The following is a 19,169-nucleotide window of genomic DNA, read 5'->3' as shown; positions in this document are numbered from 1 at the left end:
CGTCCAGGGTCACATGTAGCCCTAAACGAGATGCGTGATCCCACTGTCAATTATCATATTAGGGGTCCTTGAGACACGAAACGTCTATTTTAACCTTTGGCAAAGGCACGATCGATGTGAGCGCTTCTTGCTAAGTGGGGATACAGTACACGTGACATCCATGAGGGGTGAAAGTGTAACAATCTTTCATGTATGACTGAAGTAAATTGTAAACATATGTTAGGTCTTTCACGAGCCTCTCTTGCTTTGTCAACCTTAGCTCCACATGAAGTGAAAGCGTAATAATAACAACAAATACGAACTCACAACATATGGGAACCTATAAATATTTGGCCGAGGCAAGGGTCGAACATCAATAAATGGAATGATGCTTATCATCCTCACAACAAAGAATGCATATAAACATACAAAGTGTGCGTAGAAATTCACCTCACATTGTACGTTCCAAAATCAAAATAGACTTGCCCAGAAGCCCTTTTACCACCACTACAAGCCAAAAACGATAGAACTTTGAAAAAAATAAATAAATAAATAAAATCAAGAAATCCCATTGTAACTCAAGAAACCATAATCGACCTTCGAATATTCCACAATTTTCTATGTGCAGATGCAGTATGTTACAGTTCAGCTAATTTGCAAAGAGAAAGTTGAAGAAAAGTTGAGATTTTTCCCCAGCTTTGAGAGAGAGAAGGTAGTGTTGGGTTAACAAAACTGCCCCTAAAAAATTGTCCAAACCCACAACAATCGCGTAGTTGACAAGAAAACTAATGCTCATCCATCAAAGAAGTCGAGTGCACATAAATGAAAGTGTGAGGATCAAAAATTGGGTTTGATTTTTTCTGTACTAAATGAAAAGGGAAAAGGTTGTAATTATAGATATACATATAGGCATATAGGAGCCTTGTCTCCAAGGACAACTATACATTTCTACATAAGATTGAAAAGGCGCGCACAAAACTAAGAGCTATATTGAACGAAAATCATCTAAACGAACAAATTGTACACGAGGTTGAGGTCCATTTGCACAAAAATCCCAGAAACATATTAATAGCTTATTGTAGAAAATGATACATACAACGAATCATCAATTAATGAAAAATAAGAAAAAATATTTCCATCCTCATGCACAAAACCTAAAACATACTATAAACACACAGGAAAAGATGGAGACTAGTCCACAATAAGTCAATAACCACCAACTACAACTGGATACTGTAAACAGCAAACGAAGTGTATGAAAAGAAGAATGAAAACAACATGCTCTTTTTTTGGTGCAAGACGACTGCTTTCATACCATATCTATGGTCGTTGAAAGACGTATTTTGTCCTTGGATCAACAATAAGGCCCTTCCCTCCATTTACTTCTAAATCATGCCTGCATCAATGCTCTTAAGGATAAGTTAAAAGGGTAAATTATTGAAATGAACAACGAAAATGATTAATAAGAAGTGTGAAAACTCAACTGGAACACAAAATCTGGAATAGTTAATTGCTCACGGGGAACATATTTGAATAGTTGTAGAAGACGATCAACGTATAACACCTTCTTCCAAACCTAAAATCAGTTTCGAAAATTTTCATAAGCTACAGAGAAAGATATGAAGTTACTCGGAATTTAGATTTGCTATTCATTTATTTTTCTTGGGAAGAGAATTGAGATCAGTCATACCACATTATCCACGAACATTTGCATTGCAAGAATTGCAGATTTCAGCCCAAAGGTTGGATGTAGAACATAAATTGCCTACACCATGAAAAGAGATATTAATTAACATCCAGATGGGTATTGCACAGAAAATCATAGACCATAGTGGTGGTCGGAGGATGAATCTTGCACGGCTTACATGCAAATTATGCTGGTGTTTTCGGCCAAGTATTTGCTGTAATCTCTTCATCCATCCAAGATCTGGTTGCCTGTTTACACAAATCAAAACTATTGAAATGAGCCAAACTTTATAATGTCTGGTCAAGAACTTTACACCAAGAGCATCTGCAGTAACTTAAAAATTTTACTTGTAAATTTGCTTACAAGTAAATAAGTCTTTTTATAAATATTAACTGTTTTTAATTTTATTTTAAAGTTGAAATAATCAAGTTACTAATTTGACAGTGAGGAAGAGTTACTTCAAAAATCTTTTTAACTTTATGGAATAAGTAAACACCCTAAACTGCGGACAGTGGAAGTCAGAAAACTTTATATTTAGTGCCAGCCAGAACAGCACAAAAATCCATCCATCTTTCTTTAAAATTCAAGCCTTTTTCAGAATACACATATGAATTAGAGAGAACATATGAGTTTTAGATCAAAGAACCAATACCCCAACATAAGGAAAACGATACCAAGGGCAAAAGATGGTGAGGAAAGTATACTCACGACTGTAATGATGCTGCGGAATGGAAATAGACAATAGAATAAGGCTTCTGTATCAAGGGCTCAAACTCCTGAAAATGCAATGTAAAAAATAATTATTTGCTGCAATAACACGAGTACAATTTCAAGGAAAATGAGAGCAAGCCATGACAAATTAAATAGCATGAGAAATTCTGAAAATTCCATTGAGAACACTTGTAATTGTTAACCTTTACTACATACAGCACAAATCGCTCTAGATCAAGACATCTTAGCAGAAAATGTGCTCCCACAACAACTATCACTGGACGACCTTCACTGTCAACCCCACCTCGGTAGCTGAAACAGAAATAAGTTGTCCACTGTAACTTTTGGAAATCAATGCAGTTAACTCAATATTGCTGATTTATGAAAATCAAACAGAAATGAAGAGAATGCTTCAAACATTTGGATGCCAAAGTTTAAGTGCAAAAGATAATTCTTCCCTGAGCTTATTATGGAAAATGTACCCATTTTTAATATCATGAAACAGTACCCCAATCAGCCCAACTAGAGTGATTAAACTTCACACATGTTGCAGATTTAGTTGGGTGGGGGGCCTCGTGAAGATTCCTAAAGCTTGGAAGAAAAGGAAATCAACCTACAAGCCCCAAAGGACTTTGCTAGACATATTTGAGTTTAGCCAGTTCATTGTAGCCTAAAGTAACAGTAAGATATAGCACATAAAACAATCACATTCTCAGAACAAATAAGATCACAACAAGCATTCCAAATAGTTCCTTCAAAAACTTCATATTAGCAAAATTGATGAACACAGAAGAAAGGTATCATAATAATCGGCATCTAGTTTAACATTTATCATTGATTTCAATTTTAGCTAATTGTGCTCCATGATGATTACAAAGTTGATGTGAAAGACTGCAGAAGTTGAAAAAATATAAGTTTAAGAAGCTATTGGACTTAACACATCAAGGAAGTAAAAGAATAATTAACACGCATTAACAGAGATGCTAGTTGGCTTACACAATTTTCATTTCAGCAATTTCAGAAAGATTAAGTGAATTTGCTTTAGCAAGATATCTAGAATGAAGTGAATATTCTTCAGCAGCAGATAAAGGTGGGACCCCAAAGTCACCATATCCAAGCATTTTAGCAAAATTCCAACCACTTTGTGTATGTGCAGCCTTTTCCCATTGTTCTTTGCGTCGCTGATCTGGATCTTTGATCAGGGACATAAATGCAGGATCCAGATATGAATCCAGGTTTGATGAGTTCCTGTTAAACGAGAAAAACAATAAGGTCATTCCATCTATCAGTGGATTTCATAAAGCATACGAACAGTGAAAATCTTCTACACCAGTACTAGACAATTGACAATAACGTGTGGAAGATTAATCAACAAATTTTTCCAAGAATAAATAAAACTATGCCTTAGACATTAGAATGAAAACAACAGATCAAATGAAGGGTCAAGAACAAAGGAAACTTCAGTGTTCAGATTCAAGATATTAGCAAGACCCAGAGGAAATCCCTCTGAAATTCAAAAAACGCAGAGAGAGAGAGAGAGATGGATTCATTCAAACTCCAACAAGAGAACAAGAGGAGGCTAGGTTGCATGTATACGGACACGTTAACTTAAATTCTTTAATATTGTAAGTTTATATTTTCCATCGTTATGTTTATACTTAAAATATCTTTTAATAAAATCAATTCTTCTCTTAGTTTTGATTTTTGTTCACGAAATGTTTTAAATTGGATGAGTAGCTATTGATTTCATTAAAATAACTTTAACTTATATTACACTGTCAGGGAAGCAAAATTACATATACTACAGTTCTCGGGAGTGCTCAAGGAATGTAAGTGACCATGTACATATGTCAGACACGGATCGGACCACTAGGATTGTCAGTGCATCATGAAGAAACAAATTTGGAACAGAGCCGTATGTGAAAATTGGGGCAGGACCAGTGACGTAGTTAAATGTGCACATTCAGCTAACCCCAAAGAATTTTAAACTAGAGCTTACTTTTGCATTGCTCAGACCTATTAATGATACAAAATGAAGAGGTAGGGCAGGAACTGAAAGTCACTAACCGTCTCGTCAACCCAACATCATTGACAGGAATAATATCACTGGCTGGACGATCAGCAGAGGCTTGAGAAAATCTCGGGCAAGTCTTCTTTACATTGGGCAATTGCTTTATTCTGATTTTCCGTTCATCTATAATTGTCTCACCGTTTTCATCTCCAACATCTGCGGGAAGTTTTGAAATAGCCACCTCCTCCTCAAGTTTATCCCGAGGAAAGTAAAGTGGAAGCAATCTATGTAGAGAAGTAATAAATTATTATCAAACTTAAAACACAAAAGTATTTTATTCGTAAATAAAACAAACAAATCTCAAAACCAGAAACTTTCTAGGAGTTATATGTAACGTATGTATCCCCAGTATAGTCAGTTCACATACCTTTTATATATCTCTGTATCAGATGCTGTTTCAATACAAAAAACAACTGCTTGGATTTTGTCTTTCTGTTTCTCGAGCAAACGTCTCACGGTTCCTAACAAAGAAAATAAAAGTTAGATTTAAGGTAAAGAATGAAAATAGAAATGGGAAATCATCACAAGCATGCCCCAAAAAATGACCTAAAAGAAGACATCAATAAGAAAAATTAATAACTTATTGGAACTGACAAAGCTTTATGCAGGTAGATAAGGGGATCTATTCAGATACACAAACATGAATTATAACTTTAAGAAAGTATAAATCCTTCTCAATAATAGACAGTTTCCATGTATACTTTGCAAACTTAATTAGCCTTGTAACATTCTATAAAGCAAAAAGCAATACACACGAGAAAGACATTCCGCAAAATTGGCATTAAGAAATCAAGAATGCCAGTTGGAAACCCAAATAAAAAGAAGTTCTCACTTATTGCCACATGAGCAGCAGGTTCTCGAGGATAATTTTTGGCTTCTGTGTATATACAGCCCATTGCAATGCTGCATTCGTATTGTACAAGAATGTTGATTCAAGATTTCTACAGATTGACATGGAAAGAAGAAAAACATATAAATGGATCCAATGCATCAATTAAACCACCTCTTCAGACCATTTTCAATGAGAAGTTCAAGGCAAGAACGATAGCAGTGGCTCAGAGCATTCTCTGCAGCAGTATGATATTTTACTGCATACTTAGGACCAACAGTATGTATAACCCTCCTGAAAATCACAAGAAATACAAGTTCTAATTTAAATGTTATTGATTACATAATGATAAAATTGCTTAAGTGTCATCTCACTCCTCGAAGGCAAGGTAAATTAACTAGGGAATAAAATCCGCTACAAAAAGAAAGAAGTCAGTAGGTCTTTTTAAAACTTTTATCCAACTTGAGCCAAGTTTTTCAAAGCTTTAAGCTTTAAATGACATTAGCAGTAAAGCTGCCACATTCCAAATCAAGAATGTTGAACTTAGTAATGCAAGGTCCAAAATAAAATATCACATATGATACCTAGATTATGCGTTATTAAACAAACACAAATTAAGGGCAAAAGGTTACAAGTTCCAGCTCTCTACACATTAATCTCAAAATCTCAATTGCTACATACTTTGATAACTGATGACATAAATATTTTTGCGTGAGTGAATAGAGGTGCATTGCCAGTTTCTTTTCCTCATTGAATCCCACACGGATGCAACTAGCAAGAAGGATATTCTGAATTTCTACACCACAAAAACGCTGAAGTACCACTAAAAACTTTTATGTAGTATGATAAACATCTGATAAATATATTCACGTGGCTCAATACGGAACTATTATAAATAGTGATATGCAGCACTGTACAGGTTTCTCCAAGACATAATATAAGTGATTAATTATATCCTTAAAATTGAAACGATTATTCTTCATCATAATACGTATATTAGTATATTATCATTGAAAATATTCGACATGTATTTATTGGTCCTCAAAACACAAGTAATGGTGCAAACGAGGATAGTCAAGGGCACAACACTTAATAAACAACTGATCTACACACCTGGCAGGAAGGTCATACGCATTAGTAACTTTTGCCATCCCTGTTCGGCAGCCACCCTGTAAAGGAGAAGAATACTTGCTGCATCAGATCAGATTTGTACATAACTTCCAATGAAGCCTTTTGTTTTAAGGTGTACTGCAATATAGTAAAATTTAGTCGCATAATTTAAAAATAAAAAATAAAATAAAATAAATTATGAATGCTACTAGTACTTTTGAAAATTATTACATGCATTCAGCATATCATTGGTGCACAACTTAAATGTGAGCATGTCCAAGTAGCTTACTAATGTAGCACATTCTTCTGTCAGAGCAGGTCCAGCTGCAGTGTGCAAACCAGGACTGCTGTGCGCTTCATCTAAGTTCTGTACAAAAATACATAATAATCAGGAGAAGTATCCATCTCCAAAACATCTGGTTTGAATAGAATCTCGAACACCCACTTGAAAAAAAAATATACACATAGTGTGTGTGTGTATTAGTTTTAGAACTAAAGTGTATTTAACTGGACGGCATGACTTAGACTAAAGTTTGAAAAATTAAGATTTCATTGGGATAAAAAGAAAAAACAGGCACTGCATGACCCAGGACAAAAAATGATAAACCAAGGCTTACAAGCAATTTCAGAAAGGAGGGGCAGTTAACTTCACGGAAAAATCAACCAGCCCATCATCTGTCAAAACGAGATAGCGAGCATCGACAAATCCCTCTCTTGGGCACTAGAAGAACAAGTATTCTAGAACCTTTTCCAAATCCGATGCAGTAATAATGCTTTCATTCAAAAAGCAAAAACTCAATGTTGAAGCCCTTAACTACTGGCGAAGTGAAAGTTAATGAACATTAAGATCACAGACCAGTGAAGTGCAGAGTTATACTGATTCTGAATTAGCATAAATAGGATTGTTCCTACAGCTGCACCAGTCAGTAAAGTGCAGATCCAATGAATGATTATTGGTGGAGAAGACTGAATGGTGTCAAAAAAGACTGAAAGGGCCCAATGGGGAAACAGAAATTAGAAAATGACGTGTAACGTGTCTATGGAGGATTTGGCACATATCGTACCATACATACTATTACCGGCATTCTACTAAAGTACCACTTTGGGCCCAACCCCCAGTGGAGAATATGCATGGTGTAATCCAGGCTGAATCCTACATGGACCATGTCGGGGCCTGGGGCTGAATCCAGTGGGCCATGGTCTGGAGATGCATTGTTACACAGTAGTTAGTAAATATATTTATGACCTGTCATCTACGACGCCAAACAATATCAGGACAAGAACCACAGAAAAATTGCATTTTAATAAATAAACGGTCAATTCAGAAATCTCACTGGTTCTCACAGAGGTGTGTATTAAAATAAAGCACGGAATCATAATCCATCTAAAAACAAAGTTATGAGAAAGAGTAGGCATCCAAGAGGAATCATCACAATAAATGCACTCATACTGTAAATATAACCTGGTATCGTTATCGCAAAATAACTGCTCACCTCATTTGTCGAATTAACTACAGCATCCACCTCAAGATTCCACGGATTTCCCCTCCAAAGATATATCTCCGAGTTAATTTCATGATCCACAGGAAATCTAGATACCATCCCATTCCCACTACTCCCTCCCTCAGAAACAGATGCCAATGGGTCTGGAAAATGTGAATGTGGGAAAGCAGGATCTTCTTTCTCGTACGAGTATCTATACTCTGCATCACACCAACGTGGAACTTGATCAAGTGTCACAACAGAATCTCCATTGTCTGTCGGTAATCCACCTCGGGTAGTGGTTGCAGCCCCAGGCCGATACATATTTATGACTCCAGATTCAAATCTTCACCAATTTTCCTCTTCAGCTAATAATACATATACCTTCTTACCCCAGCTATCACCAAATTTGGAGAAACATATTAAAATGTCAGTTTCAACATGCCAACAAAGTATTCTATACAAAAGACTTAAAAATCCCAGCAGGAAACAGAAATTCTGACACGAAACATGTCTCAATTAACATTAGAGTCATCACTACACTGTAAATATTCATCTAAATAAAAAATTTTGATTAACATCACCCTTTTGTTCAATAAGATCCCAAAGTGGATGATTGACTCAATCCGTACTAGAAATAAACCAAAAGCTTCCAATAAACAAAGGCGTTAATTTTCAATCAAAATGATATCTTTACATAACTAGCTCGAGAAGTCTTTCTCAATTGCAGCTGAATCGGCATAACTTTAAACAAAATTCAAGTACTCAAAAGTTTTTGACTTTTTGTATCGTTTCGAGCAACAACAATTAGAGCATAAACAAAACTCGTCAAAAATCCAAACTATCGAGGATTAAGACAACCAATTATACAATGAACATACAAAATCATACACGAATGGATGTAGATATATACAAAAATAAATAAATAAATAAACCTAATAACAGGCTCCGAATCATTTGGCATACATATAATGCAAATACATCTCTTTACGTACGGATTAATACATATACGTGCTTAATGTGCAAAATACCCGAGAGCAGAATAGAGATTCGGTGAAGAAGCGTGAAGAGTTTGAGAGAGGAGACCGATTTCAATAGAATTAATTGTTCCAATATAACTGAACTTACGACTATGTCATTGATTGGTAAGTGGAGTTTAAAATATCGAATTTTGATCAATAAATTTATATTCATGTTTTTGATTGCTCACAACTCACTGAAAAATTAAAATATTAAATTTTGGCCATTGAATTTTAGAAATTGTCTTACGTTATTCACTAGCATAAATATTAAATTTTGAAAAATATCACGTTTACAATGAGTAATGTATAATATTTTTCAAAATTTAATGGTCAAAATTCGATATTTTAAATTTCAGTGACTAAAACTGGACATTTTAAATTTCATCGACCAATCAATTATATGATCTTAAGTTCAGTGACCATTGAAACAATTAACTAGATTTCAAAAATTAATGATAGACGGGTGTGCTTTGGTGGAATTACTAATTATTCATTTATTTCTCTGTTTTTTTGTCGGACTAAGGTTTTTGAGTTGAGTATCCTTCCATTTTTATAAAAATCATTTTTTTAATAGAATTTAATAAAAATTGATGAAATATATAGTTCGAAAGATATTAATCTAATGAATAGCACAATTAAAATTAATTTGACTTAACTTAAATATTTTTAGTTGAACTAAACACGGACTAAGTATATTTAACCTCAATTTTTCCCTCTTTTTGATTTCTCCCCTTTATTACATCATTTTCAGTAGAATAATGTTATGCATAATTATCATATCCGAACCATACATTGACCCGAACGATACTGTGGGTCAATGAGTTGGTGGTTCAACTGACAGATCAAATGACGTTAGATATATTATTAATTATTTTCATTAAATAATAAAATTTTGATGTTTTCTATCAATAACTAAATTAATCTCATGTTATTTTGTTAAATAAAGATCAACATGTAGCCAAAATTTCATAAATTTTAGATGAAATATGCATTTGAAACAATAAAACACAACAATCAATGACAAAAATAAAAATAAAAATAAATAAATAAAATCACCACCCTAGAAAATTGTGTGCATAGGTATACATATCAAAAACCCATTGCCATTCTCTATACATTTTCTCAATTAAAACTCCTCTGTGTTCACATTCTCGTCCAGAAATATTTTCACACTTTTATTTCATGAGAAGACTACTCGTCAAACTTCTATTCTTTAATTTAAGATCCAAACCCCAATAATATGTTAATTACCCCAAAAAAAAAGTCCATTCTTTAGTTCTAATTCTGGGCAATTGCCTTACACAAAGAACAAGTCCAAAAGGTGAAAAAGGCACCCAAAAAAATATATATATATAAAATATTCAAATTTACTTGTTCTTCCATCCCTTAAAACTTGAAATTGGAAATTTTGGAGTGTTTGAATTGCAAGGAGACTGGGAGACAATGACAAAGGTTTTTGATTTTACAATAGGAGTAGTGTTACGGGTATATAAGCATATATATTGAGGTGCTCATAATGCCACATTGCACTTAATTATTTGTCTATTTAAAAAACAATCAACTTTTTGAAGTGGAGAACAAATCAGTGTTTTAAACAAAGAACAAGAACCAGTCTTTTCAACAAAAAATGGGTTGGCGGGTTAACTAAAAAAATCAGTGGTTCAAAGGGTTTGAGTTTGGTTATTCATCCACCAATAAATATATATGATTCGGACTGGATCTAGGTTTGGTTCGATGATTTTCGCAGCTGTGTAATAACACTGATACTATATAGTCCCACTAGGATTACAATCTCAGTCTAGCTCGTGTTAAATAATAAGCTAAATAAAATGTAAAATTATTATTCTTTTCAATGTTTTTATGTAAACTAAATTAGGCTTTGCTCAATTTCGGGAATTAAATATCCCTACAATAAGATAAAAGAATATAGGGAATTCGATAAATTTATGGTGCAAATACACTTAAAAGGTGATTTTAGAAGTTTTCCCGAAATATTATTAATATAGCCAAAGGTTTAATATTCAAGTGGAATAAATAAATAGTTTAAGAATTTTTTTATATACATACGATGCCGTTCGCACCTATATTTGGCTCATTGTTTCATACATACTAGAGAATATTAATCGTGCATTGCATGTTATTATGAAAGGATTTATAAATATACTAAAAATAATATTTAAATATGCATGAATTTTCATTAAATTCTAACTTATTTCAGGGAATGTATAAGTGCCAATGGATGTCAAATCATTTTATTTAATTTTCAATTAAATAAAACATGACATTAATTAACATACATAGATGTAAATAATGAAATACATTCTTTAATGTATGCATTGATGATAACTAAATGGTTAAAATAAATACATATTAAAAACAAGAAGTAAAATAATATTAAAATAATTGAATCGATTAGGATGTCAAGAAAATGATTTTTATTTGATGTAATATTTAATATATTATAATTATAATTACAAATGATTCTCAATATTTAATACATTATAGATTATAAACTTCCACACACTTTTGATTAAATCACTTTTTATTCACACATTTTATAAGAACAAAATACAGCTGCTCCACCACGAGCACCTTGCCGATCATACTCATAATTTGCAGATAGTAGGATTATAGCTATAATGTTTCTAAATTTTCAACTCATGATCGCACATTTAGCTCGTTGCCATTATACGTCACATGAATCCTTTGATAGAATAGACAGGTCACGCACTATCTGTAAGGTTGACAACATAGGCTTGGGTTGGACAAGCCTTCAGCTAGGTGACTTGGTTTTTTGGCAAAACAGCGCGAATCGGTCTGTGGTCTCCAAGGGTACTTGAAAAATTAAACCTTTAATGTACAAATATATTAGAGCAACTTATAGAGATGCTCCAATCCATCCTAAAATACTCCACCAGAATCCCCTAATGACTCGGAAATTCCCTATTCCTATTCTTTCTCCATCCCCCTCATCATTATAACTCACCATATTCATCCCTTCCATGCGACTGCAACTCAGAGCCATATCGATCCATACCATAGAAAACACAATTAACTACCATGATATCCCAGAAAAATAAAATAGTCGATAAGAGCCAACAAAATTGTCGAGCTACAAATCTGTTTGACCAAGATACCGAATGCAAAGACACACTACACACACACACAATGTGAAATTCTCTGCAAAGTGAAAAGACAACTTTGCGAGATCAAACCTGCATATCTGTGAAGGGGGAAAAACAAAAAGAAAAGAAAGAAAAGTAAATGATTCTGAGAAATAGGATCTCAGGCACCACTGGACTTCTTCACTTTTCTTCACCCTGCAAATTCCTGCCAGATCAAACTCCCTGACTTGGCACCACAGCACCTGTACACACCACGGCAAGCTATGATTAAAATAAGTTCTGGTCCTTATAAGCAGGAACCTGGACCTGCAAAACTCATCACACATGAGATCCGTAACTTATATTCCAGAAAAAGAAAACTAAATCGAAGATAAGTGAAAGCAAACTAGCCTGGATATGTGGTGGTTACAGGATACCTGAATTCGTAAAATCACACAAGCACAAGCTAGCAGATGTAAGAAAAACATTTTAGGCCTATGTTGTAACTTGTTTTCTAACACAAGTTTGCTTAAATGTAGATATGGTTAATGGGGGTCGTGCAGACCACTACAGATGTCATGTCAAGGGTAAAGTTAAATTGGCCAGTTACATGCTACTAAAAAGACGTAATATTTTTGCAGTTAATGAGGGAACTTAAGGAAAACTTCCTGAGATCAATGCCATCAACAGGATTACCAAATATAGATATAACCAAGGAAAAAGTATACACTGTCACCAAGAATTCTAAATTCCATGTGTCACAAATATTCCTTTAAATTTGATGAAGAAAATATCTTGCAACCATCCAAATTACAAAGATTTGGAAAATACACAACATTTCAAATTCTTTGTGCAAAATAATTAACATTAAAAATAAATTCTAGACACGGCATAACTACAAGAATGGACTAGGTGCTTATCATGTTTAGCATCAATTTTAAGAGACTTCACTTCCGAGTGGAGAGGTAGAACAAAATTAACAAGGTGGTGTTGTAATTGATAAAGTGGTAGTTGCTTTAGATCTTTCGGAAGATCTAGCAATAAACAAAGTGGAATAGCCAAAATAGATTCATGCAGCTGAAATTCGCTTAAATGTAGATATGGTTAATGGGGGTCGTGCAGACCACTACAGATGTCATGTCAAGGGTAAAGTTAAATTGGCCAGTTACATGCTACTAAAAAGACGTAATATTTTTGCAGTTAATGAGGGAACTTAAGGAAAACTTCCTGAGATCAATGCCATCAACAGGATTACCAAATATAGATATAACCAAGGAAAAAGTATACACTGTCACCAAGAATTCTAAATTCCATGTGTCACAAATATTCCTTTAAATTTGATGAAGAAAATATCTTGCAACCATCCAAATTACAAAGATTTGGAAAACACACAACATTTCAAATTCTTTGTGCAAAATAATTAACATTAAAAATAAATTCTAGACACGGCATAACTACAAGAATGGACTAGGTGCTTATCATGTTTAGCATCAATTTTAAGAGACTTCACTTCCGAGTGGAGAGGTAGAACAAAATTAACAAGGTGGTGTTGTAATTGATAAAGTGGTAGTTGCTTTAGATCTTTTGGAAGATCTAGCAATAAACAAAGTGGAATAGCCAAAATAGATTCATGCAGCTAACTCCATATTTACTAAGAAAAAGGCTTTTTTGGTGTTCAGATAGACATGAGGTTAACTATTATAAATGGTAATGAAGCAATTTAAAAATGAGAGAAGGAAATAACTCTCGAAGGCAAATCCTAAAGTGCAAGTGCAAGAGCTAGGTGGTTGTGCAACGTTAATAGAACTCTGTTAGCTCAAGTGAACCGTTTTAAGGTTCCAACCTGAACCTTGTTCTCCATATAAATGTAATTACATGTTTGGGAGTGCTTAAATTAAATTTAAGTGATTATAAGTTGTAGGTTCTAATGGAGATAATTAGTGGACAACAGATGTGAGTCCTGCTAAATGCATGGATAAAAAATATATTTAACCAACTGAAATTATGATTTAAGATTTGCAAAACATGAGTTAAATGTCAATTGCCATTGGGTACGAGTGGCATGGCTAAGGACAGAAGATTGGGGGAAAAAAAAAGGAAGTGCAAGGGATGGACAAATTGGTTACTAATTTGAGAGCCCATAAATGTACAAGTTAAAGTAGTGTATGGAATCTCAGGAAAACAATGACTAGTAAAGAAAAGTTCTAAAGCATGCCATGCACCCAAGCAGACAGAACATGTCAAAAAGAAGTTAGAGAAACATAAAAGGGCAGAATTTTTTTCTCATTTTCCATATGACAGAATTGTAAACCTGCACACCACCTGCACAGTGGAAAATGCGCAGTGAGCCAGATTCAAAGGATGGTGGGCCTTCCTCAAAATAGAACTTGTTCATTAAGAAGAAAATCATAATGTAGTTTCAGGAGATGGAGGACGAACCAGTGCTGACATCATCAATACCCATATCTACTCTGCTGTGGTGCTTTCTCGCTATCGTGCTGATTTCCGTTATGCATGTACCCATTATTGTCTTTCTCATTTTTACCATCAACGACACCAGTATTGGGATTGTTAGAACGTGCTGCCTCTTCCCTCTCCCGATTCCATTGCTCAATTTTGGCTCGCCTCTCTTCACTTCCTTCCCTAACAGGACTATGATACCTCTTGCCACCTGGGCTCCTGCTCCTACCCCTCCTACGACTAGGACTTGAGCTTCTGTGCCTCTTTCTCCGACTTTCGTGGTAATCCCAGTCATCATCATACCTTCTACTGCGACTGCGACTTCCATGAGAGCGATCTTCATAGCTGCGGTGCCTGTAGGGACTTCTACTTCGGCTTCGACTGTGCCGTCTCCGCAATCTTCCATACAACTGGTGTCTTAACTCCCTACAAATTAGAACAGAAACAGAAAAATTTTCAACACTTTGCCAAAAAGAAGTATGTCTCCTACTCCGTCTACCATAACAAAAGTAAGTTTCTTACTCCTCTACCATCCATAACAAAGAAAATCACAACTTTACCTGCCAATCCTTTTCAGATGCATAAAGTTGCAGTACCCACCACGATTGCAGGTGTTTTCCTCATACTGCCTACAGGTGGCTTCACGAAAATCAGTCACAGGAGAGAAATCAACAATGATGGGTCGTCCTGCAGGGATTATTGACTTATCATAATGTGCTCAATAAGAGATAACAAAGAGCTTTAGTTCTACATTGCCGAAGTGGGCAACAGGCTGAGATAATAACTATCAGAGAGCTCAACAGAAAGAAATAGGAAGAGGAAATTCATTACCAGCATAAAATCTTCCAGTCAGATTTTTCAAAGCATTTGCAGCATGCTCTTCCTCTCTAAACTGTACATAAACATTGCCAACCTGCCAAAAAATTCATGATATGAATATCAATTAGATCTTAAACAATCAGATACTAATTCAAACGAACAAAATAGGAAAATTACCATGTGGTCAGCCAGGTTGTCACAAACATTCAAGCTTTCAATATCTCCATACTTGCTCAGCTCCTCGAAGAGATCTTCATAAAAATCCTGCAAAAACAAATAAAGCATAAAATGTTTGCAAAACATACATAATACTCTATGTTAAAAATAAATTCATCCATACAAAAAGGCATCGTATTGTATCTAATACAATTAATAATAACCTAAATAGTTTCAAAGACCTGATTGGATATTGGACTTACAAAGCACAAGCAACAAGATAAAAGGGAACAGAAAATGAACAAGGATTTGAGAAACCCTAAAAAACAGAACAAATATTCCAAATTTTAGTAATACACATATTGATTGACATCAGATTGCAATTCACGTATGTAGAGCACAATGTAGTTCTTCTCAAGCCTAAATATCATTAGAAGATCATTGTTCTCACGAACTTAGAGATATACGTCTCTTCTAATTAATATCTACTACAACTTTCAAAATTTCCAAATCCAGATAGCATTAGAAGATAAAAAGGAAAATAAATTACGTCACCATCGTTTAGAGCTTTGTTATGACTAATGACTTCAAATTTTAGAGGGTGTTTCGAAGACATTTTTATGTAAAAATGCATTTTTGAATAGTAAATTGAGGGGAAATGTGTAGTTGAAAAATAAGAAAAAAAATTTGATTTACGTGTAATATTATTTTAATAAGAATGTGTGGTTGAAAAGAAGAGGAAAAAAATGCATTTTGAAAAAAAGGGGTACCAAACAGAACCTTAGTAACACAAATATTGATTGAAATCAGATTGCAATTCATGCATGTGCAGCACAATGTAGTTCTTCTAAAGCCTATACATCATTACAAGATCATTGTTCTCTGAAACTTAGAGATATACATCTCTTCTAATTAATATCTACTAGAACCTTAAAATTTCCAAATCCAGATAGCACTAGAAGATAAAAAGGAAAATAAACTACTTCACCATAGTTTAGAGCTTTGTTATGACTGATGACCGCAACATATAACAAAATGTACAGACAATTTATCCAAGTTAGAACAAAGACTCATGATCTGGCCTGGTCGACCTAATCATGACATTGAAGGATGGGACCTTTTCTCGAAAGAAAGCAAATAGGTCCACCAGTCACTATGCCCTCTCCCAGATTGGGGCGGATTAGAGAGACGTAATTCACACGTGCAACAAATAATTCTATCCGTGACTGGCAAATTAACATCATCAATTAGTAAATGACAGAACCAAGCATATTTGGTCACCAAAAGAAACAGCTGGGATCACAAATGAAGAGCGACTGTATAAATAGTCATTTTTATAAACATAAAAACTCGGATCAACATAAAATATAAACCAGACCATAACATTCAATAAATTTATTTGGGGATAGAGTAAGGTTTGTTTTGAATGTGGATAACAAAAGGCTACGTTCAACAACACAAAAAGAAAGTTAGACAAAGTAATAAATTGATAGAAACCAAAAGTAGAAATGAAGAAGAAGAAAGGCATGAAATGATCCGAGGCAAGAGAAAACACTCTTTTTCTCAAGACAAATATGCCTCGCAACGGTGCTAATGGAGGAACAACAATTGTCTTTCAAGATACAACTGAATACTTCCTTACAGTAAAAGCGCTTCAAAGTATATGGCAACAATGAACTTAAATGAATTCTCTCTACAAAAGAAGATTTGGAATGCGAAGTTTGGAAGAGATTTTGGGCAAGAACTTTAATGCAAGACTCAAGAATATGAATTGGGATGCTTAAGCCCCCGTTTGGCCCCCATTAAATTCTATTTAATTTTTCTCTCTCATATTTTCAATCACACAATCTTGCATAAAATAATATTACACGTAAATCGAAAACTATTCCTTTTCTTTCAACAACTCATTTTTAAAAAGAAGCAACACTATTCCATCTATTTTCATTTCAAAAAGGCTAAATGATGTCCAAGGGGCCTAATTTATAGAAGAGGAGAGGTGGTGAATGAAGAAATACGTCCCAAAATTCAGTAGCATTCAAGAATGGACACGTCCCTTACTGACGCTAGCCAAGCACTGGCTTCTTGCTTGGGCGTTAGTGGCACCTTTTTAGCAAAACCTTCATCGCTCGCCTAACACTGGCTTGTCGCCCACTTGGCACTAGCCTAATGCTCGAGCGACCTTATTTGATTTTTGGCCTTTTTCTCTCGCTTCCAGAAATCTTTGGACCGAAATTTCTCATGTATCTGGAATTGATTTTAATATTCCAAATATATCATGATTATCTACTCGACAAATAGAACAAATTAGTCTATTTATTTTCATATTTAGAGTATCCGATCAAATCCGAATGTTCAACCGAAGTTGACANACTCGACAAATAGAACAAATTAGTCTATTTATTTTCATATTTAGAGTATCCGATCAAATCCGAATGTTCAACCGAAGTTGACACGAAATTCATCTTTAATTTTTTATACTTTACCAATTTCCATCTTATTTTACCAAATTCCAACGAAATTATCTCCAAGAAAAATGAAAAGATTTAAAAAGTGTAGCTCGATTACCACGAATTACTCCTAAAGAACATCACATGTTATTCATTCAATATAAGAAAATAACATTATCCAGAAACAATAACTAAACAACGGTTTACGAAAATATAGAAGGTAAAATAGAAGACAAACCTCGAAGTGTTCCTGCATGGCTTTGGGATCGATAGGCTGGCCCTGGGCGTCGACGCCTGGGGTTATCATGTCCGGTCGCTGGTACATGTTAGTAAGCAATAGGGTCGGGCTGATGCTGGGCTTGGTGTGGAGGCGAGAGCAGCGGTCTCCATGGCGGCACGCACCGATCTTGAAGTAGAACGGGCAATTCACCCTGTCCTTCTCCGTTCCAAATATCGAAGCTAAATGCTCCGCCATTGTAGTTTTCAATTTTATTGCAGTGATTTGTTTATGTTTCCGATTAGGGCTTCCAGGAGAAACTTATGGATTTTGAGAGAGATGAACTGACTACTGGGTGTATATATTCAGATGATGAGAGGAATGAGAACTGCTTCTGGATTCTTCTACCAACAGACGACGTCGTTGCACCAAACTTTACAGGTGTGTCTAAAGTGAGTTAATTGTTCGGTCTATACTTAAATTCATATATTTGATTGCTTATTGAAATTTAAAATGTCAAGTTTTAATTAATGAACATAGGTTCATATTTTTAATTGTTCATTGAAATTTAAAATGTCGAGTTTTGATCACTAAATTTTAAAAAATATTATATATTACTCATTGAATTTTGAAAAATATTGTATATTGCTCACTAAACTTTGAAAAATGCTATACATTATTCATTCTAAACTCGATATTTTTCAAAATTTAATAGTTATGCAAATGAGTAACATGTAACATATTTCAAAGTTCAATGATCAAGACTCGACATTTTAGACTTCAATGAGCAATTTAAAACGTGTACCAAAGGTCAATGAGCAATCGAACCAAAACTCGATATTTAAATTTCAATAACTAATGAAAGATATGGAGTGACCATTGGAACAATTAACTCGTCTAAAGTTTGAGCTGACCTGCTCAAAGTATTTCTGAAAAATAAATAAGGGAAACGGGGAAGCCCACACAATAAATGGACTATATTTTTCAACAATTGGGCCTAAGTAAACCCAATCCTAACCAGACCTCAAATTAGATAATTAGGCTCGGGCTTGTTTATAAGTTTTGAATTATGTGAG

The 19,169-nt window shown here is 34.5% G+C and overlaps 2 protein-coding genes across 6 annotated transcripts; both read right to left on the bottom strand.

Moving 5' to 3' along the window:
- Nucleotides 1-1,068: 1,068 nt before the first annotated feature.
- On the bottom strand, nucleotides 1,069-8,991 carry LOC111412012 (protein GDAP2 homolog). 3 transcript variants are annotated; one of them, XM_023042741.1, is made up of 15 exons: nucleotides 8,900-8,991; nucleotides 7,881-8,265; nucleotides 6,677-6,754; nucleotides 6,391-6,446; nucleotides 5,452-5,571; nucleotides 5,281-5,351; nucleotides 4,816-4,909; nucleotides 4,445-4,672; nucleotides 3,374-3,625; nucleotides 2,581-2,689; nucleotides 2,375-2,442; nucleotides 1,845-1,914; nucleotides 1,670-1,744; nucleotides 1,464-1,555; nucleotides 1,069-1,375 (listed from the first exon to the last, which is right to left on the bottom strand). In XM_023042741.1, the coding sequence occupies exons 2-15, from the start codon at nucleotides 8,190-8,192 to the stop codon at nucleotides 1,300-1,302; spliced, it is 1,701 nt and encodes a 566-aa protein (XP_022898509.1). In that variant the 5' UTR covers nucleotides 8,193-8,265; nucleotides 8,900-8,991; the 3' UTR covers nucleotides 1,069-1,299. The 3 variants fall into 3 exon arrangements, with proteins under 3 accessions (XP_022898509.1, XP_022898510.1, XP_022898511.1); XM_023042742.1 differs by having other exon boundaries at nucleotides 1,134-1,375; nucleotides 8,864-8,964; XM_023042743.1 differs by lacking the exon at nucleotides 8,900-8,991 and adding an exon at nucleotides 8,804-8,897 and having other exon boundaries at nucleotides 1,134-1,375.
- A 2,719-nt stretch (nucleotides 8,992-11,710) lies between these two features.
- Nucleotides 11,711-18,445, bottom strand: LOC111412011 (splicing factor U2af small subunit B-like). Of its 3 annotated transcripts, XM_023042740.1 has the most exons (7): nucleotides 18,115-18,445; nucleotides 15,451-15,537; nucleotides 15,286-15,367; nucleotides 15,015-15,141; nucleotides 14,434-14,880; nucleotides 14,306-14,316; nucleotides 12,178-12,257 (listed from the first exon to the last, which is right to left on the bottom strand). In XM_023042740.1, exons 1-5 carry the CDS (start codon nucleotides 18,349-18,351, stop codon nucleotides 14,448-14,450), a joined length of 966 nt encoding a protein of 321 aa, XP_022898508.1. In that variant the 5' UTR covers nucleotides 18,352-18,445; the 3' UTR covers nucleotides 12,178-12,257; nucleotides 14,306-14,316; nucleotides 14,434-14,447. The 3 variants fall into 3 exon arrangements, with proteins under 3 accessions (XP_022898507.1, XP_022898508.1, XP_022898506.1); XM_023042739.1 differs by lacking the exon at nucleotides 14,306-14,316 and having other exon boundaries at nucleotides 11,711-12,257; nucleotides 18,115-18,444; XM_023042738.1 differs by lacking the exon at nucleotides 12,178-12,257 and having other exon boundaries at nucleotides 13,089-14,316.
- Nucleotides 18,446-19,169: the final 724 nt, after the last annotated feature.

Source organism: Olea europaea, chromosome 16, assembly GCF_002742605.1.
Source record: "Olea europaea var. sylvestris chromosome 16, O_europaea_v1, whole genome shotgun sequence".
NCBI classification, from domain to species: domain Eukaryota; kingdom Viridiplantae; phylum Streptophyta; class Magnoliopsida; order Lamiales; family Oleaceae; genus Olea; species Olea europaea.
This window is presented reverse-complemented; position numbering and strand designations above follow the sequence as displayed.

Excerpts from the sequence above, each read along its gene's own strand:
- LOC111412012 (XM_023042741.1), bottom strand. The coding sequence starts at position 8,192 with ATGTATCGGCCTGGGGCTGCAACCACTACCCGAGGTGGATTACCGACA. Across the intron at positions 4,673-4,815 it reads GATACAGAGATATATAAAAG|ATTGCTTCCACTTTACTTTC; the intron begins GTATGTGAACTG and ends TTCTCTACATAG. Across the intron at positions 2,690-3,373 it reads ATTGCTGAAATGAAAATTGT|CTACCGAGGTGGGGTTGACA; the intron begins GTAAGCCAACTA and ends TTTCTGTTTCAG.
- LOC111412011 (XM_023042740.1), bottom strand. The coding sequence starts at position 18,351 with ATGGCGGAGCATTTAGCTTCGATATTTGGAACGGAGAAGGACAGGGTG. Across the intron at positions 15,368-15,450 it reads ACAACCTGGCTGACCACATG|GTTGGCAATGTTTATGTACA; the intron begins GTAATTTTCCTA and ends ATTTTTTGGCAG. Across the intron at positions 14,881-15,014 it reads CATCTGAAAAGGATTGGCAG|GGAGTTAAGACACCAGTTGT; the intron begins GTAAAGTTGTGA and ends TCTAATTTGTAG.